Source organism: Mus caroli, chromosome 11, assembly GCF_900094665.2.
Source record: "Mus caroli chromosome 11, CAROLI_EIJ_v1.1, whole genome shotgun sequence".
In the NCBI taxonomy this organism is placed as follows: Eukaryota; Metazoa; Chordata; class Mammalia; order Rodentia; family Muridae; genus Mus; species Mus caroli.
The window spans coordinates 112,093,877-112,116,158 of record NC_034580.1 but is presented as its reverse complement, the minus strand read 5'-3'; the positions used below and the strand labels follow the sequence as shown (position 1 = coordinate 112,116,158).

Sequence of the window (22,282 nt, the reverse complement as noted above, 5' to 3'; positions counted from 1 at the left end):
AGGCTGGCCTCGAACTCAGAAATCCGCCTGCCTCTGCCTCCCAAGTGCTGGGATTAAAGGCGTGCGCCACCACGCCCGGCCCCTTGGTTTTGTTTTTAATTATTTTATGTATGCATACCAAACGAGGGAATCAGATTCCATTACAGATGGTTGTGAGCCACCATGTGGTTGCTGGGAATTGAACTCAGGACCTCTGGAATAGCAGTCAGTGCTCTTAACCACTGAACCATCTCTCCAGCCCTACTTTCAATTATTTCATGCGTGGCTATTTTACTACATAAATGTCTGTATAGGACATGTGTGACTGGTACCCCTGGAGGTCAGAAAAGAATGTTGGTTCTGAGTTATAGACGGTTGTGAGCTGCCATATGGGTGTAAGGAGTCGAACCTGGGTCCTACGGAAGAGCAGCCAGCTGTCTTAACTCTCTTAACTGCTGGGCCGTCTCTCCGAGTCTACTTTTGTTCTCTTAAACTGGGTCTTATGTAGGCCAGGCTTAACCTGCACTCAACCATCTAGCCAAGCCTCAGTCTCTTGAATGCTGGAGGATTTTAAGGTGCGCACCATCATGCCTGGCGGTGTTGAAATTGAACAAAACTGACTACTGTATCTGGGGTGTGGGCGTGGGTGCAGGATGACATGTTTGAGGAAGAAAACGGTTGGCATTCGGGTTCCAGGGATCAAACTGAGGCTCTCACAGTAACACTTAACTACTCCAAGGCCCAGTGTTGAACCTCTGATGCTTATGTGATGGTCTAGAGACCAGTTATTAAGTGAAATGAACAATGTCCTTTGGCGTATGATGCTCTGCCCTGAGCTGTGCCCTGGGCATCCTTTGTTTTGAAGTTCTTTCCTGGGAAGAAGGGAACCATAAGAGTGTATCATCACACTTTAGCATTTTAGTAAGTTTTTCTCTTTAAAAGTCAACTTGCTGGTGCTGGAGAGATGTCTCAGTGGTTAGAGCACAGGCTGCTCTTCCAGAGGTCCTGGGTTCAATTCCCAGTCCCAGCACGGCAGCTCACAGTTGTCTGTAACTCCTGTTGCAGGAGCTGTGATGCTGTCTCTGGGCATCAGGCACACATTCGGTACACAGACCTATATGCTGGCAAAACACTCACACACACTTGAATAAGAAAGAAAAGTCAGTCTTATTCCAAAGCAGGGCAGCGCTCACCTTTCGTCCGGAGCCCTCGGGGTAGAGGCAGGGGGAACTCTGCGAGTTCAGGGCCAGCTAGAGCTGTGGAGTGAGAAGCTGCATGTCTCTCAAAAAGAAAGAGGGAGGGAGGGAGGGAGGGAAGGCCATGGGGCCAGAACACTGGGTCTTTGTGCTGAAGCAGTTCTTTGTGGGCTAAGCATGAAGCTTCGTGGTCAGGCACCTGCCTAGTATACACAGAAATCTGGGTTCCTTCCATAGCACCCCAAAAGCAACAAAACAGATGTGAAAAGTTCCTTGCTTATTGGTCTTTGCACTCTCCCCAGGCCTACACGGCTTACCTCTCAGGAATGTTGCGCTTTGAACATCAAGAGTGGAAAGCTGCAATTGAGGCTTTCAACAAATGCAAGTAAGTCCTCCAGTCCAGAAGCGATGGCTGCTCTTTGTTACAGCCACAGTCCGGCTGCAGAACCCTGTGACTGGCTTCTTGGAAGCTAGGACATTTTCTTTCTCCCTTTTGTGCTTAGAGCATGCCATTCCCCCCGGTGCTCAGCAGATGCCCTCAGAGGGCTGGGTTTTGGTTTTAACCACATGGTTTTCCTGAGTTTTCTTTTCTTAAATACAGCTTCCATATTTTAAGAATGTCTGACATCTCTTTGCTCGCAGAACTATCTATGAGAAGCTAGCCAGTGCATTCACAGAGGAGCAGGCTGTGCTGTACAACCAGCGTGTTGAAGAGATCTCGCCCAACATCCGCTACTGTGCATATAACATTGGTGAGCAGGCTCTGGTGTGGTGCTCCAGTGAGGTGCTCCTCACCTCACCTGGCTTGCTGGGAGGCCTGTGTGACTCTCCCTCTGTTTCAGCATCTAGCTGTGGCCTGAGAGTGTTTGTTTGTTTGTTTGCTTGGTTGGTTTTGGGTTTTACCATGTAGAAAAGGCTGGCCTCTCACTCATAGAGACCCCCTGCCTCTGCCTCTGCCTCTGCCTCCCAAGTGCTAGGATTAAGGGTGAGCACCACACAGTACAGCTGGGTTAGCCTTAGATGTAATGATAGTAATAGTAGAGCTGTCTGATGTATACTGTGTTTTACACACACACACACACACACACACACACACAAGACAATGATGAAGAGCTGTCTTTGACAGCCCCACTCCAGTCTACAGACCTTGGCTGTTTGGCTTCTGTTTGAATCCCTTTATTTTCTCCACTCCCCAAGAACAGTTTAGAATTTCCAACTGATGTTATCTTACATTTTTGGAGAAGTTTCAGGTATACAGTAAAACTAAGTGAAAGATTAGAGAATTTTCAAGGTTTACCTGAGTCCAAACCTGCACAACTTCCCTTCCCATCATCGCCCTGAAAGATGTTAATATTTGTGTCTCTGTTCCTGTCCAGGTTTATGTCTGCTATGTGCATGCATTGCCTAAGGAGGTCCGAGGAGGGTAACAGATCCCCTGGACCTTCCGTAAGAGCAGCGAATGCTCTCACTGCTGAGCCGTCTGCAGTCCCATGGCAGTGCTGTTGTACAGTTGCACCTACATTAACATCCCATAGTTTCTCAAAGTCCACAGCTAAGCTTAGGGCTCAGCTCGACATTGAGCCCTTGAGCACTTAGACCACACTGTTAGCAGTGTTTCCGAGGCTCCAGCCAGGCTCATTTTGAACAGAGTCATCTTCAGAGCCGATGGACGGGCCGGTTGCGTGTTCCAGTTCACTAAGGGAGGAACTGTCAGTCTGGACTAAATTGAGGGCTTGTCAAGAAGGCACAAAACCCTAAACGATCCCCCTCCCTTCTCTTTCTCTCCCAGGGGACCAGTCAGCTATCAATGAGCTCATGCAGATGAGACTGAGGTCTGGGGGCACAGAGGGGCTCCTTGCTGAAAAACTTGAGGTAATACACACTCCAGTCTCTGGGGATATTTACTATTCTTATATATATATTTATAGCTATATCTACATTCAGATGTTACTTAAATATTTTAAGTATTTAACTTATATGTATGTTTACTGTCAACATGCATGTGTGTGTTGTATTTTGGCCTTATTTCTGTAATTCTGGCTGGCCTATAGATCACAGAGATCTGCCTAGCTCTGCCTCCTGAGCACCATCAAAGGCATTACGTCACTACACTTGATTTATAATCTCACTGTGTAGCCCTGGCTGGTCTGGATCTTGCTATGTTGATCAGGTCAGGCTGGCTTTGAACTCATAGAGCTCCACCTGCTCCTGCCTTCCGAGTGCTGGGATTACGGTGTGTGCCACCACTCCTGGAAACTTTTTCCTGAAATATTTACACATTAACTTACGTATGTACGTACGTGTGTGCGTGTGCGTGTGCGTGTGTGTGTGTGTATGTGCGCGCGTTCATTCTATAACCTATGCTGACCTTGAACTCATGGTAGTCCTCTTGCCTCAGCCTTATAAGTGTTGGGGTTACAGCCGTGAGCCATTATATCTGGAAACCTATTTGCTCTCTGAGCATGTAACATAGATGCATTGAAAAAGTAAGAAATTTTAAAACTGGGGGAAGAATTTTGACTTTCCATAAACTTAAAATTCATGATACCAGGGAGACATTGAAAATGAGGAATTTTGCATGCTGCAATGTGTCCTTGTCGGTTGGAGAGAGAGAGCCTGGCAGGCTGTTGTCCTGTCACAGAGCAGCTGCTAAAGCTCTGACCTAAACCCCTGTGCAGGCCTTGATCACTCAGACTCGAGCCAAGCAGGCGGCGACCATGAGTGAGGTGGAGTGGCGAGGCCGGACGGTCCCCGTGAAGATCGACAAAGTGAGGATCTTCCTACTGGGCCTGGCCGACAACGAGGCCGCCATCGTCCAGGTGAGGAGGGGACCCGTGGTGCTCGCCTCTGTGAAGTCAGGTGTGAAGGGTTACGTTTATGGGGTAGATTTACAGTGACAGTCATGGGAAAAGGAGCTCAAAGAGGCTGGCTCACTGCAGAGGGTCACGCTGGAGTAGCAGGGGCACTGCTGTCAGGTTCCTGGAGTCTGACCTGCTGTCCCCACCTCCTTGCCCTCAGGGCCACCCCTCATTCCTGGGCCGTTCGTTCACAAGAGCCCGGGTGAACCAGAATATCTGGTTCTGTATGTGGTCTGCAGGTAATGGCCATGCAGAGCTGTACTTGAAGCTGCTTATTGACATAATTACCTGCTTGTGGCTGTGAACAAGCAGATGTCGCCCCAAAGATAGGGATCCCAGAGTACTCCTGAGGCACCAGTGAGGCCCTTTAGAGCTCCTTCACAGGAGGTGAAGGGCATCTTTTAAAACAATGGGGTATGTTGACTTCTCCGGTCAGGAGTTGCGAAAGCCTGGCACTTACTGGGCCTGCACTGCTACCCCTGTTGATGAGGATGTTAAACATCCAGACTTAACAGCCACTTCCCACCCAGGCTGCTTTGGGTCGGAAGCAGCTTTTTAGCAATTGAAGGATTTTCCTTACGTGCTGGCCTGTGCTGCGTTCTGCTCTGCCACGGTTTTCCTTTGCGTAAAGCAGAGTGACACAGCAGCACCGGGAAGTTCGTTTTTCTTAGAGGACTGGAGAGCTCACTTTAGTTTTTTACATTTCTTTATTTTGTGAGTGGGCTCACACACATAAACAAGTGTTTGGATTTTTTGTGACTAAAGGCCGACATCTGGATAGACACTTGTTAAGCAGCTCGGGCTGGGGTGCAGCGTGGGCGGCAAGCCACTCACGCTGGAGACCACAGACCAGTCCCTAGCACCAGGAGGAAAAGGCCGCTCAGGATTGACCAAGATTTTGATGACTTTGGGAAGAGAAAAAGTAAAGTGACCATGGTTATGGTTAAGTCTCAAGTAAATAAAAAGCAAATCCAGCCAACCATTGTCAGCTCGTTAAGTCAGAGTTTAATTGTGTTTATAGAATGAAATGAGTACGTTCTGTCTATCTCATCAAGCTGCTAATAGCAGGTGTGCCTCTTCAAGCCTGCCTGTTATCTGTTATCAGACTCACATTGCACATGGTTAAGGGATGAGTCTGCAAAGCTTTGCTGCAGGAAGAGCTTTTGTTGTCTGGTTGGAAGAGTTTTTCAGGGCTGAGGACAGACCCAGACCCTAAAGCCTGTGAGGCGCTTGCTCTGCCATGGAGCGTACCTCAGCCCTGCTCCATGGTTGGTTTTGTTTGAAGTAGGCTCTCATTCTGAAGCCTGGAACTTGCTAAGTAGACCCGGCTGGCTTCAAACTCACAGCGCCTGCCTGCCTGTGCCTCCTGAGTGCTGGGATTAAAGTGTGGGGGCCACACCTGACTTTCTCCCTGCTTGCTTTTTTGGCTTTTTGAGACAGATTTCTATGTAGCAAATGGTGTTCTGGAACTTGCTTTGTAGACCAGGCTGGCCTCAAACTCCTAGAGATCTACCTGTTTCTGCCTCCCGAGTGCTGGGATCAAAGGGTTTTTTTTTTCCTATGCTTTTAATTACTACTGAAAATAGATTTCAAACTAAGAACACTGTCTTAAGTTTTAAACTTTTATTATATTTTATTTCCTTACCATGTGTGGGGCCACGTGTACACATGTGGAAGTCAGAGCACATCTTAGAAGGAGTTAGTTTCTTCCTTCCACTACGTGCTTTCTAGGGATTGAATTCAGCAGGTCTCCAGGCTTGGTGGCAAGTACCCTCCAATCCTGCCACCAGGGAGGCTGAACCAGGCAGATTTCTGTGAGGTCACGGTCATGTAGGGCTGCGCCGTGACAGCCTGTCTTAGAGTACAGTAAGTAAGTGGGGTCTGTCTGTGAGTGACAGTGACTTGAGTTACTCTGAAGCTTTCTTCAGCCTCCTGCTCTCAAGGTGAAGGGCTGTCCACAGACTGTCTGGGTTGCTGGCAGGGCCTTTCTGGTTTCTTGTAGAAGAGAAGGAACTGCAACGGGAAGACAAGCTCTGGAGTGGGCTGCTCTGTCTTGGGACCTTTCCCAAAGGTTCCCAGCTCCACCTAAGGGCCATTAGTTGTGTGTGTGTGCGTGTGTATGTGCGCAGCGTGTGTGTGTGCATGTGTATGTGCGCAGCGTGTGTGCGTGTGTGTGTGTGTGTGTGTGTGTGTGTGTGTGCATGTGTATGTGTGTGGGCTCTGGTGTATGTCAGTATGTGGTGGTCAGAAGGCAGCTTTGTGCAGTTGGTTTTTTCCTTTTCTTTGTGTGGGTTCTAGGGATGGAACTCAGGTTGTCAGGCTGCCATTGTTGGGAGGTAAGCTCTTTACCCCGAGACATCTTGTCATTGTCAGCCCTACTTAATTAACTTTTTTTTGGGGGGGGGGGGTCGAGACAGGGTTTCTCTGTGTAGCCCTGGCTGTCCTGGAACTCACTTTGTAGACCAGGCTGGCCTCGAACTCAGAAATCCGCCTGCCTCTGCCTCCCAAGTGCTGGGATTAAAGGCGTGCGCCACCACCGCCCGGCTTAATTAACTTTTTAATTGTGAAATCATATAGGTGCTTCTTCCTGGAACATGTAGTGATCATGTCACGAACTCTCTCATCGTGTGGTCCTAGCTAGCTTCTACGTAGACCAGGCTAGCCCCTAACACTGGGATTAAAGGGGAGTGCGGCAGACCCAGCACTTCCCTCGCCCTTACTGAGCATGATTGACGTGTGTCCGCGGGGAGTTGGTCCAGGTTCTGTGTGAGGGTGAGTCTAGAGTGTAGCCAGCAGCCTGTGCCTGTGGACCCGAGGCTCTCTGCCGTGTGTAGCTGTTCCTCAGCTACACTCAGGTGGAAACTCCATTCAGGGACACCTGGGGACACCCGGACAGGGGACGGATGGTTTTTGTTGGTCTTCATTCAGCGACTCAAGTGCACCTCTATGCCTTAGAGGTGCAGGCTGCTTAATCTCAGTGTTCGATATCTCAGTTGATATGGTCCCTACCACTGTCTGGGAAATAGAATGCCATTTTGGTAGCCCTAGCTGATTTCTTCCCGCTAGCGATCTTCGTGGCATAGAAATACTTAAACAGCAGCTGGAAAGTGGAAGGGAGAAGTAACTGGAGAGAGAAAACATGCCATCCTTCATTCCTGCTGTCTAATGTGTGTGCTCTGTGTGTGTGTGCGTGCGCGCGCTCATTTGTTTTGTTTCTTGAAACAGGGTATCTCACGTAGCCCTGACCGCCCTAGTTTTACTTTATTGGATATTTTCTTTATTTACATTTTAAATGTTATCCCCTTTCCTGGTTTCCCCTCCGAAAACCCTCTCCCTCCTGCCCCTGCTCATCAACCCACCCACTCCTGCTTCCTGGCCTTGGCATTCCCCTACACTGGGGCATCGAGCCTTTTCAGGACCAAGGGCCTCTCCTCCATTGATGTCCAACTAGGCCGTCCTCTGCTGTATATGCAGCTGCAGCTCTGTGGTTGGTGGTTTAGTCCCTGGGAGCTCTGGGGGTACTGGTTGGTTCATATTGATGTTCCTCCCATGGGCTGTCATTTTGTATCTTAATCTTTATTCAGTCCTTGGTGGTCACCGGCAGCGGTGCTGTGAGGTTGTTTGTGGGCAGCTTGTTTTGAGAGATTTTAAAACATTTGTGTGCTTGGTCATTTATGCCCCATTCAGTTCTGGGTGTTGGGGGGAATCCAACAAACCTGTTTTCATTGTGTTTGTTATATTTATTTATTATTACATTTTTAAATGTATTTTGTGGGGATAGGAGAGATGTGTGTCCCACAGCACACAGCTGGTGTCAGAGGACAACCTGAGAAAAAAGTCAGTTCCCTTCTTCTACCATGCAAGTCCCAATGATTGGACTTCCCCTTCACCAGGTAACCTGACCCAGCTTTTTGGAGTCTGAGTAAAATGAACAGCATTTACCTTCCTACCCCTACCCCCATTTTTTAAATAAAATTTTCAATTTTTTTTATTAAAGATTTATTTATTTCATATACGTGAGTACACTGTCGCTGTCTTCAGACATAACAGAAGAGGGCATTGGATCCCATTACAGATGGTTGTGAGTCACCATGTGGTTGCTGGGATTTGAACTCAGGACCTCTGGAAGAGCAGTCAGTGCTCTTAACCACTGAACCATCTCTCCAGGCCCCCCCCCTCTTTTTTAAGGAAAGAAACAACAACAACAAAACCCCCTTTCTTTATTTCCTTATCTTTTTTCTTCTGAGCCTCTCTCTCAGGTTGGGTGAGACTTGGTTCCTATCCCCATGATTCTCCTGTGGGTGTGGTGGAGAGAGAATGTGGCCAGGCTTGCCTGTGTGTCTCTTAGTCACACACCACCTTCTCCCCAAGATTCCTGTCAGCCAGTGAAAACAACCCAGCAGTGTCTGTAATAGCGGGAGACACTCTGGTGCCGTGTCCCTGCACTGGCTGGCCCAGAGGAGTTCCGTTGATTGATTGAGACGAGCAGGCAGGTCATCCTTTCCAAGCTCTAGACACGCCATTGACACACCGGGAACAGGGTCCAGCGGGCCACATGTTTCTATGCAGGGAGTGTGCCATTGAGTACTAGCTTGGTAGCAGATGTGGCAGGCTGGCATGTGGAGTGCAGTCCTGCCCCTGCATGTTGAAAGGCGTGTCTCCCTGTGGGAGTCACCTTGGCATCAAATATAGGTTCTAGAGTAAACGAGAGCCGTAAATATATGAAAACTTCCTGTTTGGAGACATTTTGCCCTAGGTAGGAAGATCCGTGGCAAGTTCTCAGATACTGGTGGTCTCTGAGTCACTCAGCATTGTGGGTGGCACTCGGAAAACATCCCACTAAGTCCTTCCCTTCAGACATACCTTTTCCTTGGTTGTTGTGGAATATCTTCATAAATTTCTACTGAGACGTAGAACGTGGGGAGCACCGGAAGTTTGTCCTCCGCACTCTGGTGCCGAGGCAACCGCAGAGGCAGTGACGAGGCTTAGCGTTCTGGCATCCTTTGATTTTATTTATTTATTTATTTTTAAATAGTAGAGAATAGAGTTTATTCAGGGCACTGGGAGGGGAGTTGAGGGGGTAGTAGAGACAGAGAAAAGCAGAGAGTAGAGGAATAGAGGCCAGCTATGAGCAGTGGAGGGGGGTGGAGGGGGAGGAGCAGGAGGAAGAAGACAGAGAGCAAGAAGCCAAGAGTGCATCCTCTGATTTTTAAATGTGAACTTTTCCTACCGATAGGAGAGAAGACAGATCCTCATTTATTGCCCACTGCCAGACAGCTCAGCGCCACCCACCTGAAGCAGTGCTGCTGTGGATTTGTGGGTTCTAGGGCTGACCCTTTCTGCGGTGGCTGCACAGGGGTTTGCCTATCTTACTCGGTTTCCACTGGAACCTCAGAGTCTGATTAGGTGAGGAAAGGGAGGGAGCCTTTTCTGGAGTCCCAGCGGACGGGACAGCACCTCGCTGTGTTTGTTCTGTGTAACCTACCATGGTCCCAGCAGTCCACACTGCTGGCCGCTGGCTGCATGGCGGACCTCAGCTAGAGCAGCTGTCCATCTTGACGTCTGTTGGACAGCAGGCACTGCTCTGGTGGGAAGTGAGCTAGCTGATGGGGTGATGTTCGCCTTCAGGGCACGGGAGGCCATGGTCCTGATTTGTTTCCCAAGTTAGTAAGGGACAGGAAAGTCAGGTGGCCTGTAAAGTGGCAGTGTCTGTGTGGTATATATGGGGCAATTTACAGTTATTTCCTTATACTAGAATGTAGGGAAAACACAAGAGATCTTCAGAAAGCTTTATCTGGGCTCCTCCTCCTCTCACAGGAGTGGAGGGTGTTCTGGGCGGGCTTCTGTGGTCCTGAGAGGCCAGTTGAAGGCTGGTGTTTTTCAGGCTGCCTGTTAGTTCTGTGGAAAGTCAAACATGACCATGGAATGCTTTCACTTCAGTGGGTCTGCTCGCCGGTGGCACAGGGCCATCTGCTTCCTGCCTTTTGTGGCTTCCCTGCTCAGTCAGATTCTTTAGGTTGGAAACATGGTGTGGCAGGCATTCAGTTAATAAGTCACTTTGTGGTTTATCGAGCAGTGTAGTGAGGGTGACACCTAGTACTGGGTGAAGACTGTCGCCTCTTTCTTGTCAACCATTTCTGCCCAGAAGTTGTTCTCAAAGAGTTGGCCATGTACAACAATGGACCCAGAATGTCTAGAGAAGACAATTTAGTCTTATATTTAGAAGAAATATTTTCCTGGTTGGATATTGATTAGAAATGTCTGTCTTTTGCTCGAATCTGAAAGAAACCAGAAACTGCAGGTTGGCTCAGATTGTAAAGGTTTGCAGACAGCGCCTCCGAGCCATGCGATGCCGTGCCTCCTCCAATCTGCTCAAAACAGTCTCTTGCTCCATTTTGCCACTGTGTAGGCTGAAAGTGAAGAAACGAAGGAGCGTCTGTTCGAGTCCATGCTGAGTGAGTGCCGAGATGCCCTCCAAGCCGTGAGGGAGGAGCTCAAGCCGGATCAGGTCAGCCCATCTCCTGTCCTCCCCCAGTCTGAGCTGTCCTCGGGATGCTCCCAGGGGCCATCACTGGGCCTTGGGCCGTTTGTAGATGTGATCAGCTTGTAAGCAGCAGATGCCTCTGGGCTCCTGTTCACACTTCATACTTCATTCTCTGGCCATTCGTGAGTCATCCAGTGGTCTCAGCTGCTTGTCTCCAGGGGCACCGCCTTTACTAATGGTGCCTTACTGAGGTCCTTCCCACTTTATACCACACCCTAGAGTCTCCCTCCCTCGTGTAGTGTCCCCTACAGATAATCCCACTACCTCAGCCTGTGGAGAGCTGGGATTTTTTTTTTTAAAGATTTATTTATTATATGTAAGTACACTATAGCTGTCTTCAGACACACCAGAAGAGGGCATCAGATCTCATTACAGATGGTTGTGAGCCACCATGTGGTTTCTGGGATTTGAACTCAGGACCTTCGGAAGAGCAGTCAGTGCTCTCACCCGCTGAGCCATCTCTCTAGCTCCTGAGAGCTGGGTTTGCAGAAGCTGAAGCCATGACTGGTTTCTACCTGTTCTTAAGTAGCATTTTAACGTATACTGAGATGGCTCTAAAGGTGAGGTGGTGCACACCTGTAATTGTAACATTCTGTAGACAGAGGCAGGAGGACTGCAGTTTAGTAATTGAAAAACACTTAAATATTCCCACCCAGAGTCTCTTCTACCACATGCAGTAACATCTCCATGGATGCTGGAGGTCAAGGATGTGGGTGGCTTAGGGTACTGGTCACACCAGGCATACAGGGATGGTAGAATTTGGGTCTACAGCAGGGAGGGTGTGGTCTCAGAGCCGACAGTGGGGCTGTGGTCTCGCTGCTTTTTTTGTTTTGTGGTTTACTGCATATTGAACCTAGGACTTTGTGCATGCTGGGAATGTCTTGTGGGTTTTTAAAAAAACTAGTTTGAGCCAAGATCTCACTAAGTTCCCAGACTGTAATTAAACTCAGGCTCTTCCTGTCTCAGTCTCCTATAGCCAGCACTGCAGGGGGGTGTGCCACACCTGACAGAACTGTCTGATTGTTGGGTTGGGGACAGAACAGGAAGCCTCAGCTGGCTGTTGTCAGCCTTCTGTCAGTCAAGGCCAGGTGTTGGCTGACAGTGGCAAAGGGGTAATCTTGTCCTTCTCTTAATGGATTCCTGGGGGCATGGTGACAGACCTTTTTTTTTTTTTTTTTTTTGAGTTTTTTGAGGCAGGGTTTCTCTGTGTAGTCCTGGCTGTCCTGGAACTCACTCTGTAGACCAGACTGGCCTCGAACTCAGAAATCCACCTGCCACTGCCTCCCAAGTGCTGGGATTAAAGGCATGCGCCACCGCTGCCTGGCATGACAGACACTTGATAGACTTTGTGGCTCTGGGGAGAGAACTTTATGGCCCATCGTATTGAAGGGCACTGAGAGCCAAGGCCAAGAGTTTTACTTTATACCTTTTTACCTTTACAGAAGCAGAGAGATTATACCCTTGATGGAGAGTCTGGGAAGGTTTCAAATCTCCAGTACCTGCACAGGTGAGTTTGACTTTTGTGTGTGTTTATATGCATTTACATTTTTAAATTTTATTTTATATATACAGTTGCCTGCATGCATATCTGTGCACCACATGTGTCCCTGCTGCTCCTGGAGGCCAGAAGAGGGTGTTGGGTGCCCTGGGACTGGAGTTACAGATGGTTGTGAGCTGTCATGTGGTGCTGGGACTCTAACCCTGGTCTTCTGCGAGAGCACCTAGGGCTCTTAAGCACCAGTCTAACTCTTGAGCCCTTCTGTTCCTTTTTGTTTGCTTGTTTATTTGAGGCAGAGTCTCTCTACATAACCCTGGCTATTCATTGTGTAGACCAGGCTAGCTTCAGATTCATAGAGATCCTCCTGGCTCTGCCATGTCCTCCCACAGGAGGTGCCCAGGTGAGTGGCAGCGCCTTCCCTGCCAGTCTCTCCTCTCAAGCCAGTCCTTGGCTGCAGCCTTGCTTTTAGTTTTTGTTTCTCTCTCTCTCTCTCTCTCTCTCTCTCTCTCTCTCTCTCTCTCTCTGTGTGTGTGTGTGTGTGTGTGTGTGTGCGCACAAGTGCAAGTGCAAGATCTCACTGGTAGCCTAGGCTGGCCTCTAACTCTTATAACTCCTTGTGCCTCGGTCTTGAGCATGGTGGAATTTGAGGTATGAACCACCACAGCCAGCCTCTGGCAGTAACTTTGGAGCATCTGTGACCTAGGGCTCACTCCCTACAGCTCCCGAGCTCTGCAGTTCATGTCACTTTCACATAATCATTTTGGCTCAATTGGATTCCACCTGCAAGCCTCCGAGTGAGACCAGGGTCTGCCTGGCTTCCTCTGAGCGAGCGAGCGAGCGAGCACTGGACACCTGTGTCCAGTCTCGGGGGCCGATTCGCTCTCCCCTGCGTTTGCTGCCACTGCTGTAGTTGTGCAGTAACACAGTAGTTGTCTTCCCCAGGGCTCTGTGCTTGTGTGCCCACTTGCCACCAGACACACACACTCACACACTCCTCCCTTGTCACACTTGGTGTCCATTCTTGGGGGTTTGGTATTTGTGGATATCAGACTGACTGACTCAGGTCCTTGGCATATCGTACAGGGTTCGCCATAGATGTTATCTGTTTAGTCAGCCTGAGGAGAAAGAGGCTCCTGGAGAGCTCTGCCTATGCATCTGTGTAGCTTAGAGCCCCACACTCAGAGCTGAGCTCACCTGACCTGGAGCGGGGCCTCTGAACCCTCACCTCCACTCAGACACCTCCCCTCCTTCAGCGCCAGCTGTCAGGGTGTGGCTTTCCATTCTCCTAAGTTGCCCGTGGTTGAGAGGGCAGCTCTGGGGCAGAAGGGATGAGTCAGGAAGCAGGGTCTTTGTATTTTTGTGAATGTGGTGAGCCTATGCCTGCTTGTGTGTAATAGGAAAATCTTTTAGGAACATCTTCCCGTTCCCATCACCTGTTCCTCAAATTCAACTTACTCAGTTATTTTAACATTCTTTGCATATTTACTTCTCTTATCTCTCAAAATGTCGCTGGTCTTGACTTGGTCACGTGTATGCCTAGTGTAGCTGTGGCCTCCCCTGCTCTGCGCACGTTCCACTGAGCTGTGGCCTCTCGGTGCCTTCTCACTTCTCATCTGTGTGTGGTCTCTGTGACTAGTGTGAATGGGGCCACAGGTGACGGCACACTGCCCTGTGTCAGAGCCCAGCAGCTGCCACATCAGAAGTTGGCTGCTGCTTTCTGAGGACTAGCAGTGTCCTCTGAAACTGGGAGCTTGTGGCTTTGAGAAAGGGTGTGAAGGGCCAGATGGTCCTGCTCTGTGATCCTCCACACCCCACTAGGTCCGCCCAAGTCAGCCTAGCATTGTTTGCAGAGCGTGAGCTTTCCTAAGCTGGTGTGTGGTACGTTGCAGCTACCTGACCTACATCAAGCTGTCAACAGCAATCAGGCGAAACGAGAACATGGCTAAAGGCTTGCACAGGGCTCTGCTGCAGCAGCAGCCGGAAGATGACAGCAAGCGATCTCCCAGGCCTCAGGACCTCATCCGGCTCTATGACATCATTCTGCAGGTAACCCCTGGGGACTAGAAAGGCAGCTACTTTCTGCCATGTTGGGTAGTGAAGGGCTTTTGAGAGCCTAGGGCAACTAGTTGGAAGACAAAAGAAGGTCTTATGGTAATTCCCAGCCTAGTATTCCATATTTCAGGCACTTTGAGGTCTGAATCCTTGTGCACCTACAGGCATTCACTTTCCCCGTGTAAGATACTCTACAGGTGCTAGGGCGTCCAGAGACCTGAATCCACACTGTGTCAACCTGCTGGTCAGTCAGTAAGCTTACCTCATGTAAGCCCTGCATGGGGAGTTGTACCTGTACCCTAACATGTGGGACCCATGGACAAGCTGTGCAGTAGATACAAGGTCTGAGCTGTATAATCTCCAGAATAATGAACCGAGATTAGGGGCTGGGGAGGTGGCTCAGCAGAGGACTTGCTTCGAGGACCTGTAATCCCAGCACTAGGAAGGTAAAGACAGGAGGCTCCCTAGGACTTGATGGCCAAACAGTCTAGCAAAGTGGGTGAGAGTGTCTCGAAAAATAAGGTGAGGGAGGGGTCTAAAGGATGGTGCTACAGAGTGCTCGCTGTGAGCAGGAGCCATGACTCAGTGGTTAGGAATATTATCATTCTTGCAGGGGATGGGAGTTGGGTTCCCAGTACCAGTGTGGGCGCTTCACAACTATGTCACTCCAAAGAGTCCAACATCCTCCTGGCCTCCATGAGCCGCCAGTCATGTGTATATAAATATACACACACACATAAATAAAAATAAAGTTACTCTTTAACAACAACAGTGCTGGGCTGGAGAGATGGCTCAGTGGTTAAGAGTTCTGACTACTTTTCCAGAAGTCCTGAGTTCAATTCCCAGCAACCACATGTTGGCTTACAACCATCTGTAATGTGTTGTGTGTAGTTTTATGCCACAGCCTTTAGCTCCAGGAGGTGACGGTGCTACCAGCCCCCACCTGGCTTCCTTTGAATCTGAGGATAAAAGACACTCCCTTCCTGGTTCAAAGAAGATTTTGACAGATTAAAGAACCAATTGAGGAGCAGGACCTTAGCATCAGGACCGCCCATTCATGAGTGGGTTCCAATGCCCTCTTCTGGTGTCTCTAAAGACACCTACAGTGTACTCATATACATAAAATAAATAATTACAAAACAACAATGCTGAAGACAGTTGCAAAGCATAGTGGCATACATCTGTGATCCCAGTCCTCCAGAGGCAGAGGAGGTGGGTCTCTGGGTTATAGGTCAGCCTGGGCGACATAGATAGACCCTGCACCTTTCCTCCTCTTCGGAGAACCTGAGATTGGTTCCCAGAACTCAAGTCAAATGGCTCCCAATTGCCTGAGCTCCAGCTGCTGAGGATCTAAAACCTCCTCTGGTCTCTGCGCACTGCACGTGTGGCTTACATAACTGCATAAGGAAGAGCTTCCTGAAAGAAAAAAGGTGACACCGGGTGTGAGGTGTGCCTTTAATTCCACACTGGGGAGGTAGAGGCAGCTCTGTGCACGTAGTGAGTGCCAGGACAGCCAGGGCTACATAATAGAGAGGCCTTGTCTCAAGAGGGAGGGAGGGAGGGAAGGAGGGAGGGAGGAAAGGAGGGAGGAAAGGAGGGAGGGAAGGTTAAGCAGAGAACAATTGAGGAAAATACCCAGTTTTGACCTCTGGCCTCCATGTGCGTATGCACACATGTGTACATGCATGTAAGTACAGGCATGCACATAAGCTGACTGTCATTGTCAAGTGGGTAGACCAATCTGAAGTGCAGATTTTCCTGTCCATGTAGTCCAGGAAGTCTCTGAAGGTTGGTGAGAGGTGGATTGAGTGGTAAGGGACAAGTGTGCTTTTGGTGACAATGGGTACAGGGCTGCCAGGCCACCCCTCACTTGACTTCCTAAAAGGTCTTTGGGGCTTCTCGTGGATTTTCTTGTTCCATCTGTTGTACAGAATCTGGTGGAATTGCTGCAGCTTCCTGGCTTAGAAGAGGACAGAACCTTCCAGAAAGAGATAAACCTCAAGACCCTGGTGTTCAAAGCTTACAGGTAAGCTCCTTCACGGTTAGAAGGCTGAGCTCTGCGCCCCAGCACTCAGCTCCATGGCTGGCGGCTCCCACAGGTCGTTTGCAGTTAGCCGTGCTGCCTAGCTCTGCCGGGGCTCTCAGCAAAGATGGCGGCCAGGAGTTTCCAGAGTTCTTCAGCTAAGAGAGTCACAGGCTGCAAAGGCACTGGCAAAGTGGAGCAGCCAGGTCGGGGGGCCTGATCTGAATTGGGAAACTGAGCACCTCAGGTTCTCACACAAGAGCTGAGTCGGTGTGGCTCACTTGAAAGGGGTCCAGGCAGACGGGAGGAGAGTGTGGGTGTCATATCTCGGGCTGCCTAGGCTGCCCCGTCTTTGCTCCTGCCCCTCCTGCTATGTCAAGGGCAACACTAAAGCTCTGTGGGCCCTGTAGAATTTTGGTGTGATTTTTTTTTTTGAAAGGCTCTGGTTCGAGATGAATAACTAGTTGTGGTGTAGTCATGCAGACAGGCGATGAGCAGGGTTCTGTTGGTATAGTCAGCGCTCCTCTCTAGCCTGCCTCTAGCTGCCACCATCCTGGGGCACTGCCTCCTCTGAAGTCAGTCACTGAAAGACAGTGGCTCGTGTTGGACCTGCAGAGCCATCTGAAATTGCTGAGACACTTGGAAGTTTGCCTGCAGAACGTTAGGGTGGGGTTTCACAAGCAATGATCCAGAGTTAAGAATCCTGTTTCCAGCTTTAACATTAAGCCTGCCAGTGGGGACAGCCCTGGTGTTGGGCAACTATTGCTTTAAATGGCGACTCTCTCCATCAGGTGTTTCTTCATTGCTCAGTCTTACGTGCTGGTGAAGAAGTGGAGCGAAGCCCTCGTCCTGTACGACAGAGTTCTCAAATATGCAAATGAAGTGAGTTCTCATGGAGGAGCCTCCAAGAACAGCCTGAAGGTGAGCTGGGCCTCCTCGTGTTTCCAAGCCAGTGAGGGGTTCAGGGACTGGGAGGGTGCAGCCACTGGCAGCTCCTAAGGCAGCCCTTCTCCGCCCTGCACCCTGAGTCACTGTACTGTAACCTACCCTGCTCTGGACTTGAAGAGGGTTTAGCTATGACAGAAAGCCATTACAGCCTGCTCTCCTAGGACACACCCGTAACCCTTGCCCTGAAGAGGTTGAGGCTGCAGACTCAGGAGTTTGAAGCTAGTCTGGGCTATAGAGCAAGCTCAGAGTCACAGCCAAAGCCTGTCTGCAGGAATTTGGGGGGGGGGGGGCGGGGGATGTCGCTGCTGATTGCAGAGACGCAAACCCCACACATTGTCCTCAGATTGGCTGCTCACTGACATCACCTGGCAGGGTTTTAAAACTGTGTCCCCACCAGAGTGCCCCTGACAGGTGTGAGATCTGGATCGACAAGGGATTTCACAGCCTGACTACACCCACCTTTGTTCTTGGGGGTGTGGCTGGCCGAGCCTTTACCCTTACCGTGGTTCAGGGCTCTCATTTGCCAAATTCGAGTTGAGAGTGGCCACCCCAGAGTGCTAGAATGTTTGAATTAACAGGTGTGTGTCCCCTGGGTGTCAGCTTGCACTCAGAGCTCAACAGCAGAGTGTTGCTCTTCATCATTGCTCTCGAGCTATGTCAGCCTTTCCCACTTGGAAGAAGACAGGGCAGTGCTGGTATTGGTCTCCGATGTTTGCAGGGATGGGGTCTCTCCAGGTTGGTCTCAAACTCAACTGTGTGGCTGAGGCTGGCCTAGAACTCATGTTCTCTTTGCCTCTACCTCCCAAGGGCTAGGATTAACCACCAGACCCAGCATGTGTTGGGTTTTTTGTTTTTCTTTTTTATAGTAGAGACATTTTTTATTTATTTATTTATTTATTTATTTTATTTATTTATTTATTTGGTTTTTCGAGACAGGGTTTCTCTTTATAGCTCTGGCTGTCCTGGAGCTCACTTTGTAGACCAGGCTGGCCTCAAATTCAGAAATCCGCCTGCCTCTGCCTCCCGAGTGCTGGGATTAAAGGCGTGCGCCACCACGCCCGGCTGAGACATTTTTTAAAATAGAGACTTTTTTTTTGTTTTGTTTTTTTGAGACAGGGTTTCTCTGTGTAGGCCTGGCTGTCCTGGAACTCTCCTGAGGAGCAGGATAGCCTTGAACACAGAAGAGATCTGCTGCCTCTGCCTCCTGAACCCCAGTGGGATCAGCTACCACAGGCCTGCAAGGCTCATAGCTCCACCTGGCCTGCTGGTGACTGTATTCTCTGTTATACAGGACCTGCCCGACGTGCAAGAACTCATCACTCAAGTGCGGTCAGAGAAGTGCTCGCTGCAGGCCGCAGCCATCCTGGGTGAGCCACCTCTCTGGTCTCGGCTGTGTCCCCAGACTCTGCTGCTACTCCTCTTCCACACTCAATGCCACCTTTTTTACTATAAAAAGCAGTTGCAGTTAATCTCTTAAGATTGCTATTTCCTAGCCGCATTGCCTGTTACACTGGGCACTGAACTGTGCAGAAAAATTAGGGAAACCCCATCAAACTGTCGCTCCTCCTTAGCATCTCACAAACTCTGCAGCTCCTGTGGGTTGGCCACAGTGGGTCCCTCGCTGTGTTTGTCCTGACCAGATTGACTTGGGGTTTAGAGCCCTGTTCACCATGATGAAAAGCCATACTGCGGTAAGAGTGTGCAAAGTCCCTGTTCTTACTAACTCCCTGTGGAATTTCCAGATGCAAACGACTCTCATCAAACAGACACCTCGTCCCAAGTCAAAGACAATACGGTAAGGCCAGCTGTGGCATCCGAGGGATAAGGGAGCATTCTGTCCCTGGGTCTAGGCACCCCGACTTCTTTCCTTTTCTTGCCCGGACACCCACAAAGTACTCAATGGCTTGTTGATGGTCCATGTCCCCTAGGGAAGTGGAGGAATGTCCCTCCAGGTTACTCCGTGCCAGTAACTGCTGTTGGGACTGGAGGATGGCTTAGCGATTGCTTGTTCTTGCAGGGGACCCAGGTTTGATTTCAGGTATCCACTGGGGACCTTCTGACTGATGTTTTCATGTGTCTTCCAGCCTCTGATTGAACGGTTTGAGTCCTTTTGCCTGGACCCGTCCCTCGTCACCAAGCAAGCCAACCTCGTGCACTTCCCACCAGGGTTCCAGCCAATCCCTTGCAAGCCTTTGTTCTTTGACCTGGCCCTCAACCATGTGGCCTTCCCACCCCTTGAGGACAAATTGGAGCAGAAGACCAAGAGTGGCCTCACAGGCTACATCAAGGGCATCTTTGGTTTCAGGAGCTAACCAGGCTCTTCCTCGGGGCAGGGAGGTCCTGGCTTACTCTGTATTGAGACAGACCCGACAAGTTCCATGGCATTAAATCCAGTTCTGCGTTGGCTGGGGCAGAACTCAGCACCCTCAGCCCTGCGGCCGTTCATCTTGTGTGTTTGTGACTTCCTTTTGTAGCCTGTCATCTTCTGGGCCCAGAGTCAGGGTCTCTGTGTCCCCTGTGCCTCCTGGGGACTGCTGCTGTCCTGCCCTTGTAAGCCATGGCTGATCACTTTTGGTCAGTATGTCAAAATTCAGGGTCCATGCCAGGCTTGGGGGGCTTGGGAGTGTTTGCCATGTGTCCTCAGTCCCATGGATTTGAAATGACCCCTCCTCGCTGTGAGAGTCCAGAGTCTCCTGAAGTTTGTCAATGACTGAAACGCGAGCAATGTCACCCAGAGTTGTGGTCAGCCGTACCCCTTCTCCGAGAACAAGCAGAGCGCTCTATTTTTAACTATGTTACACTCGTAAATGACAAAACCAAATCTTCTATTAAAAGGCAAAGATGATGGAGACTCTGTCTGGTTTTTGCATGTCCTCCCTCACCCCCCACCCAGCCCCCTGGGGCCTGGTTGAATGACTATGAGGGCAAGTACACACTGCCTTGCTGGCAGCTAGATGTGGCCTTAGAAGCAGTTTTCAGTGTCCCCATCTGTGAGTTTAGACATCACCACATTTTCTCCTCTTTACCCGTGGCTGTTTGCTTTGGACATACTTTTCTTTAATTTCCATGACAGATTCAGTAACAGCCATCACAGAAAGCAATGTAAGAAAGAATAAACTTAGCATAAACCTGACATACACAGGTACCTCTCAGTCCCTTTGGAAAGCAAAGGTCCACCAGGAATGAGATGTTGGTTCCATGTGCTTCAGACCAGAACGGGCTGGATAGTGTGAGGGAGGGCAGGCAGGGGCTGAGGGGCTGAGGGTGCACTCCCGAGGATAGATCCCAGCACTCACACCAAGGGTGAAAGATCTAGAAAGGGTTACAGGAGACATGCTGGGCTAGCCTGGGCTGCTCAGAGGGGCTGCCTTCTCCCTGGGGAGTTGCTGAAGTGTCAAGGAGCTGCACGGCTGTTTATCACTTGTGAGTTGGCCTGACATGGAGCTTGCTCTGCTCGGTTCTGTTTTTCAAGTTTCGTCATCTGCCTGTGATTTAGAAGTTTCCTTTCTTTCCCTCTGTTCCCTCCCCTCCCTGTGAAGAGATAGCAAGATGAATGCCTACAGGTTGACAGCTGCAGATGAGTCCTGAAGGGTCTGGTCAGTGTCCCGGATGGGCTGAGGCGATTCTGAGGTCATTATATTACCTTTTGGAATTGGTGACAGAAACCAGGCCTTGCCCATGCTGGGCAGGAGCTCTACCATCCGGTCACTGAAGCTCTGGGCCTTTCTTCCTACCCCTCCCCTCCTCTGCCCTTGCAGCCCCAGGCCATGCTGGCTGAGGCTCTGCCAGCGTCTCTGCACTGCCCTGAGGCACAGCTGTGCAGGAGTTTAAGCCCAGTGTATGTGTGAGGGGGTGAGGCATGGAGAGGTTCCAGCCGTGGCTCAGTTTACCTCTTCTTAGGAAGCAGGTCTCAACCTCCAGCCTCAAGGGGAACCACACTCCAAATGGTGGGGACAGATAGGGAGGGAGGTCCGTCATTCTGACTGCACTCACTCTTCATTGGTTTTCTTCCTCCCAGTGGCCCTGCCCTCAGCACCCTGAAGAGCACTGCCCACTGTCAGCCTCATGCTGACCATGACATGATGATGTAAAATACTGCATTTGGGACACATGCATGTATTTATATAAGAAAACGGACAGGGCTAGAGAGTTGGCTCAGTGGTTAAGAGCACTGACTGTTCTTGCTCAGGGCCTGAGTTCAATTCCCAGCAACCACATGGTGGCTCACAACCATCTATAATGAGATCTGACATCCTCTTCTGGTGTGTCTGAAGGTAGCTACAGTGTACTTAGATACAATAATAAATAAAATCTTTGGGCCAGAGCGAGCAGGACTAGAGCAAGCAGGGCCAGCCGGAGTGAGTGGGGCCTGAATTCAATTTCCAGCATCCACGTGATGGCTCACAGCCATCTACAGCTACAGTATACTCTTATATATAAGAGAAAGAAAGAAAAAAAAGAAAGAGAGAGAGAAAGAGGGAGGGAGAGAAGAGAGAGAAGGAAAGGAAGGAAGGAAGGAGAGAAAAAGAAAGAAAAAAGAAAATGGACCTGACGGGTCAGAGCTGAGATCTCTAATTAGCTCACAATTGGGTTCATGGAGATTCAGGCAGAGTCTGGATTACAGACCTCAGGCTCAGGAGATGGGCGGGCCCTGTTCTGTTGTGGCTCATGTCCTTTCTGTCTTCTGTCTCTCTGAATTGAGAGAGGACTCTAGAGAGAATCCATCCCTGTTAACACTCACTAGCTTCCAGTCTACCCGATGGGACACTTCGAGAGACAGGGTTCTGCTTGGACAAGGGACACTGGTGCGGGGGGGTGGGGGGGACTTAGAAACTCCTGAGTGTTTTTCCCATCATGCCCTCACCTGATGTATGCCTCTCCCTCAGTACTTCATATCAAGAGTAAACTTTTGGAACTCCTGATTGCAGTGGGACATTGCCAGGCCTGCATCCTTCCCTGTAGCAACTGAGGGTCTCACCAGAGCAGTAAGCTGACAGCTTATGATAGAGCAGTAAGCTGACAGCTTATGACCGAGCAATCCTTGTCCCTCAGTGGCCTTAGACCACAGGAAGCACTTCTTCCTAAAAAGCTGGGGTGCTGGCTTCATCATGTCCTGGAAAGAAGGACCCTGCGCACTCTCAGGTGCCGCGACCATACACACCTAATACCACAGAAAAGCTAGTT

At 49.9% G+C, this 22,282-nt stretch overlaps 1 protein-coding gene across 1 annotated transcript in view; it reads left to right on the top strand.

Annotated features, from left to right (window-relative positions):
• Srp68 (signal recognition particle 68) overlaps window positions 1-19,947 on the top strand; it is a 30,645-nt gene extending 10,698 nt beyond the window's left edge. Inside the window, exons 5-16 of the mRNA XM_021177067.1 lie at window positions 1,478-1,560; window positions 1,818-1,927; window positions 2,965-3,047; window positions 3,854-3,994; window positions 10,443-10,541; window positions 12,020-12,084; window positions 13,965-14,121; window positions 16,059-16,153; window positions 16,942-17,071; window positions 18,390-18,465; window positions 18,841-18,893; window positions 19,183-19,947. Coding sequence (XP_021032726.1) covers window positions 1,478-1,560; window positions 1,818-1,927; window positions 2,965-3,047; window positions 3,854-3,994; window positions 10,443-10,541; window positions 12,020-12,084; window positions 13,965-14,121; window positions 16,059-16,153; window positions 16,942-17,071; window positions 18,390-18,465; window positions 18,841-18,893; window positions 19,183-19,410 — 1,320 coding nt within the window. The 3' untranslated portion in view covers window positions 19,411-19,947. The remainder of the gene's footprint in view (window positions 1-1,477; window positions 1,561-1,817; window positions 1,928-2,964; window positions 3,048-3,853; window positions 3,995-10,442; window positions 10,542-12,019; window positions 12,085-13,964; window positions 14,122-16,058; window positions 16,154-16,941; window positions 17,072-18,389; window positions 18,466-18,840; window positions 18,894-19,182) is intronic.
• The last annotated feature ends 2,335 nt before the right edge of the window (window positions 19,948-22,282 follow it).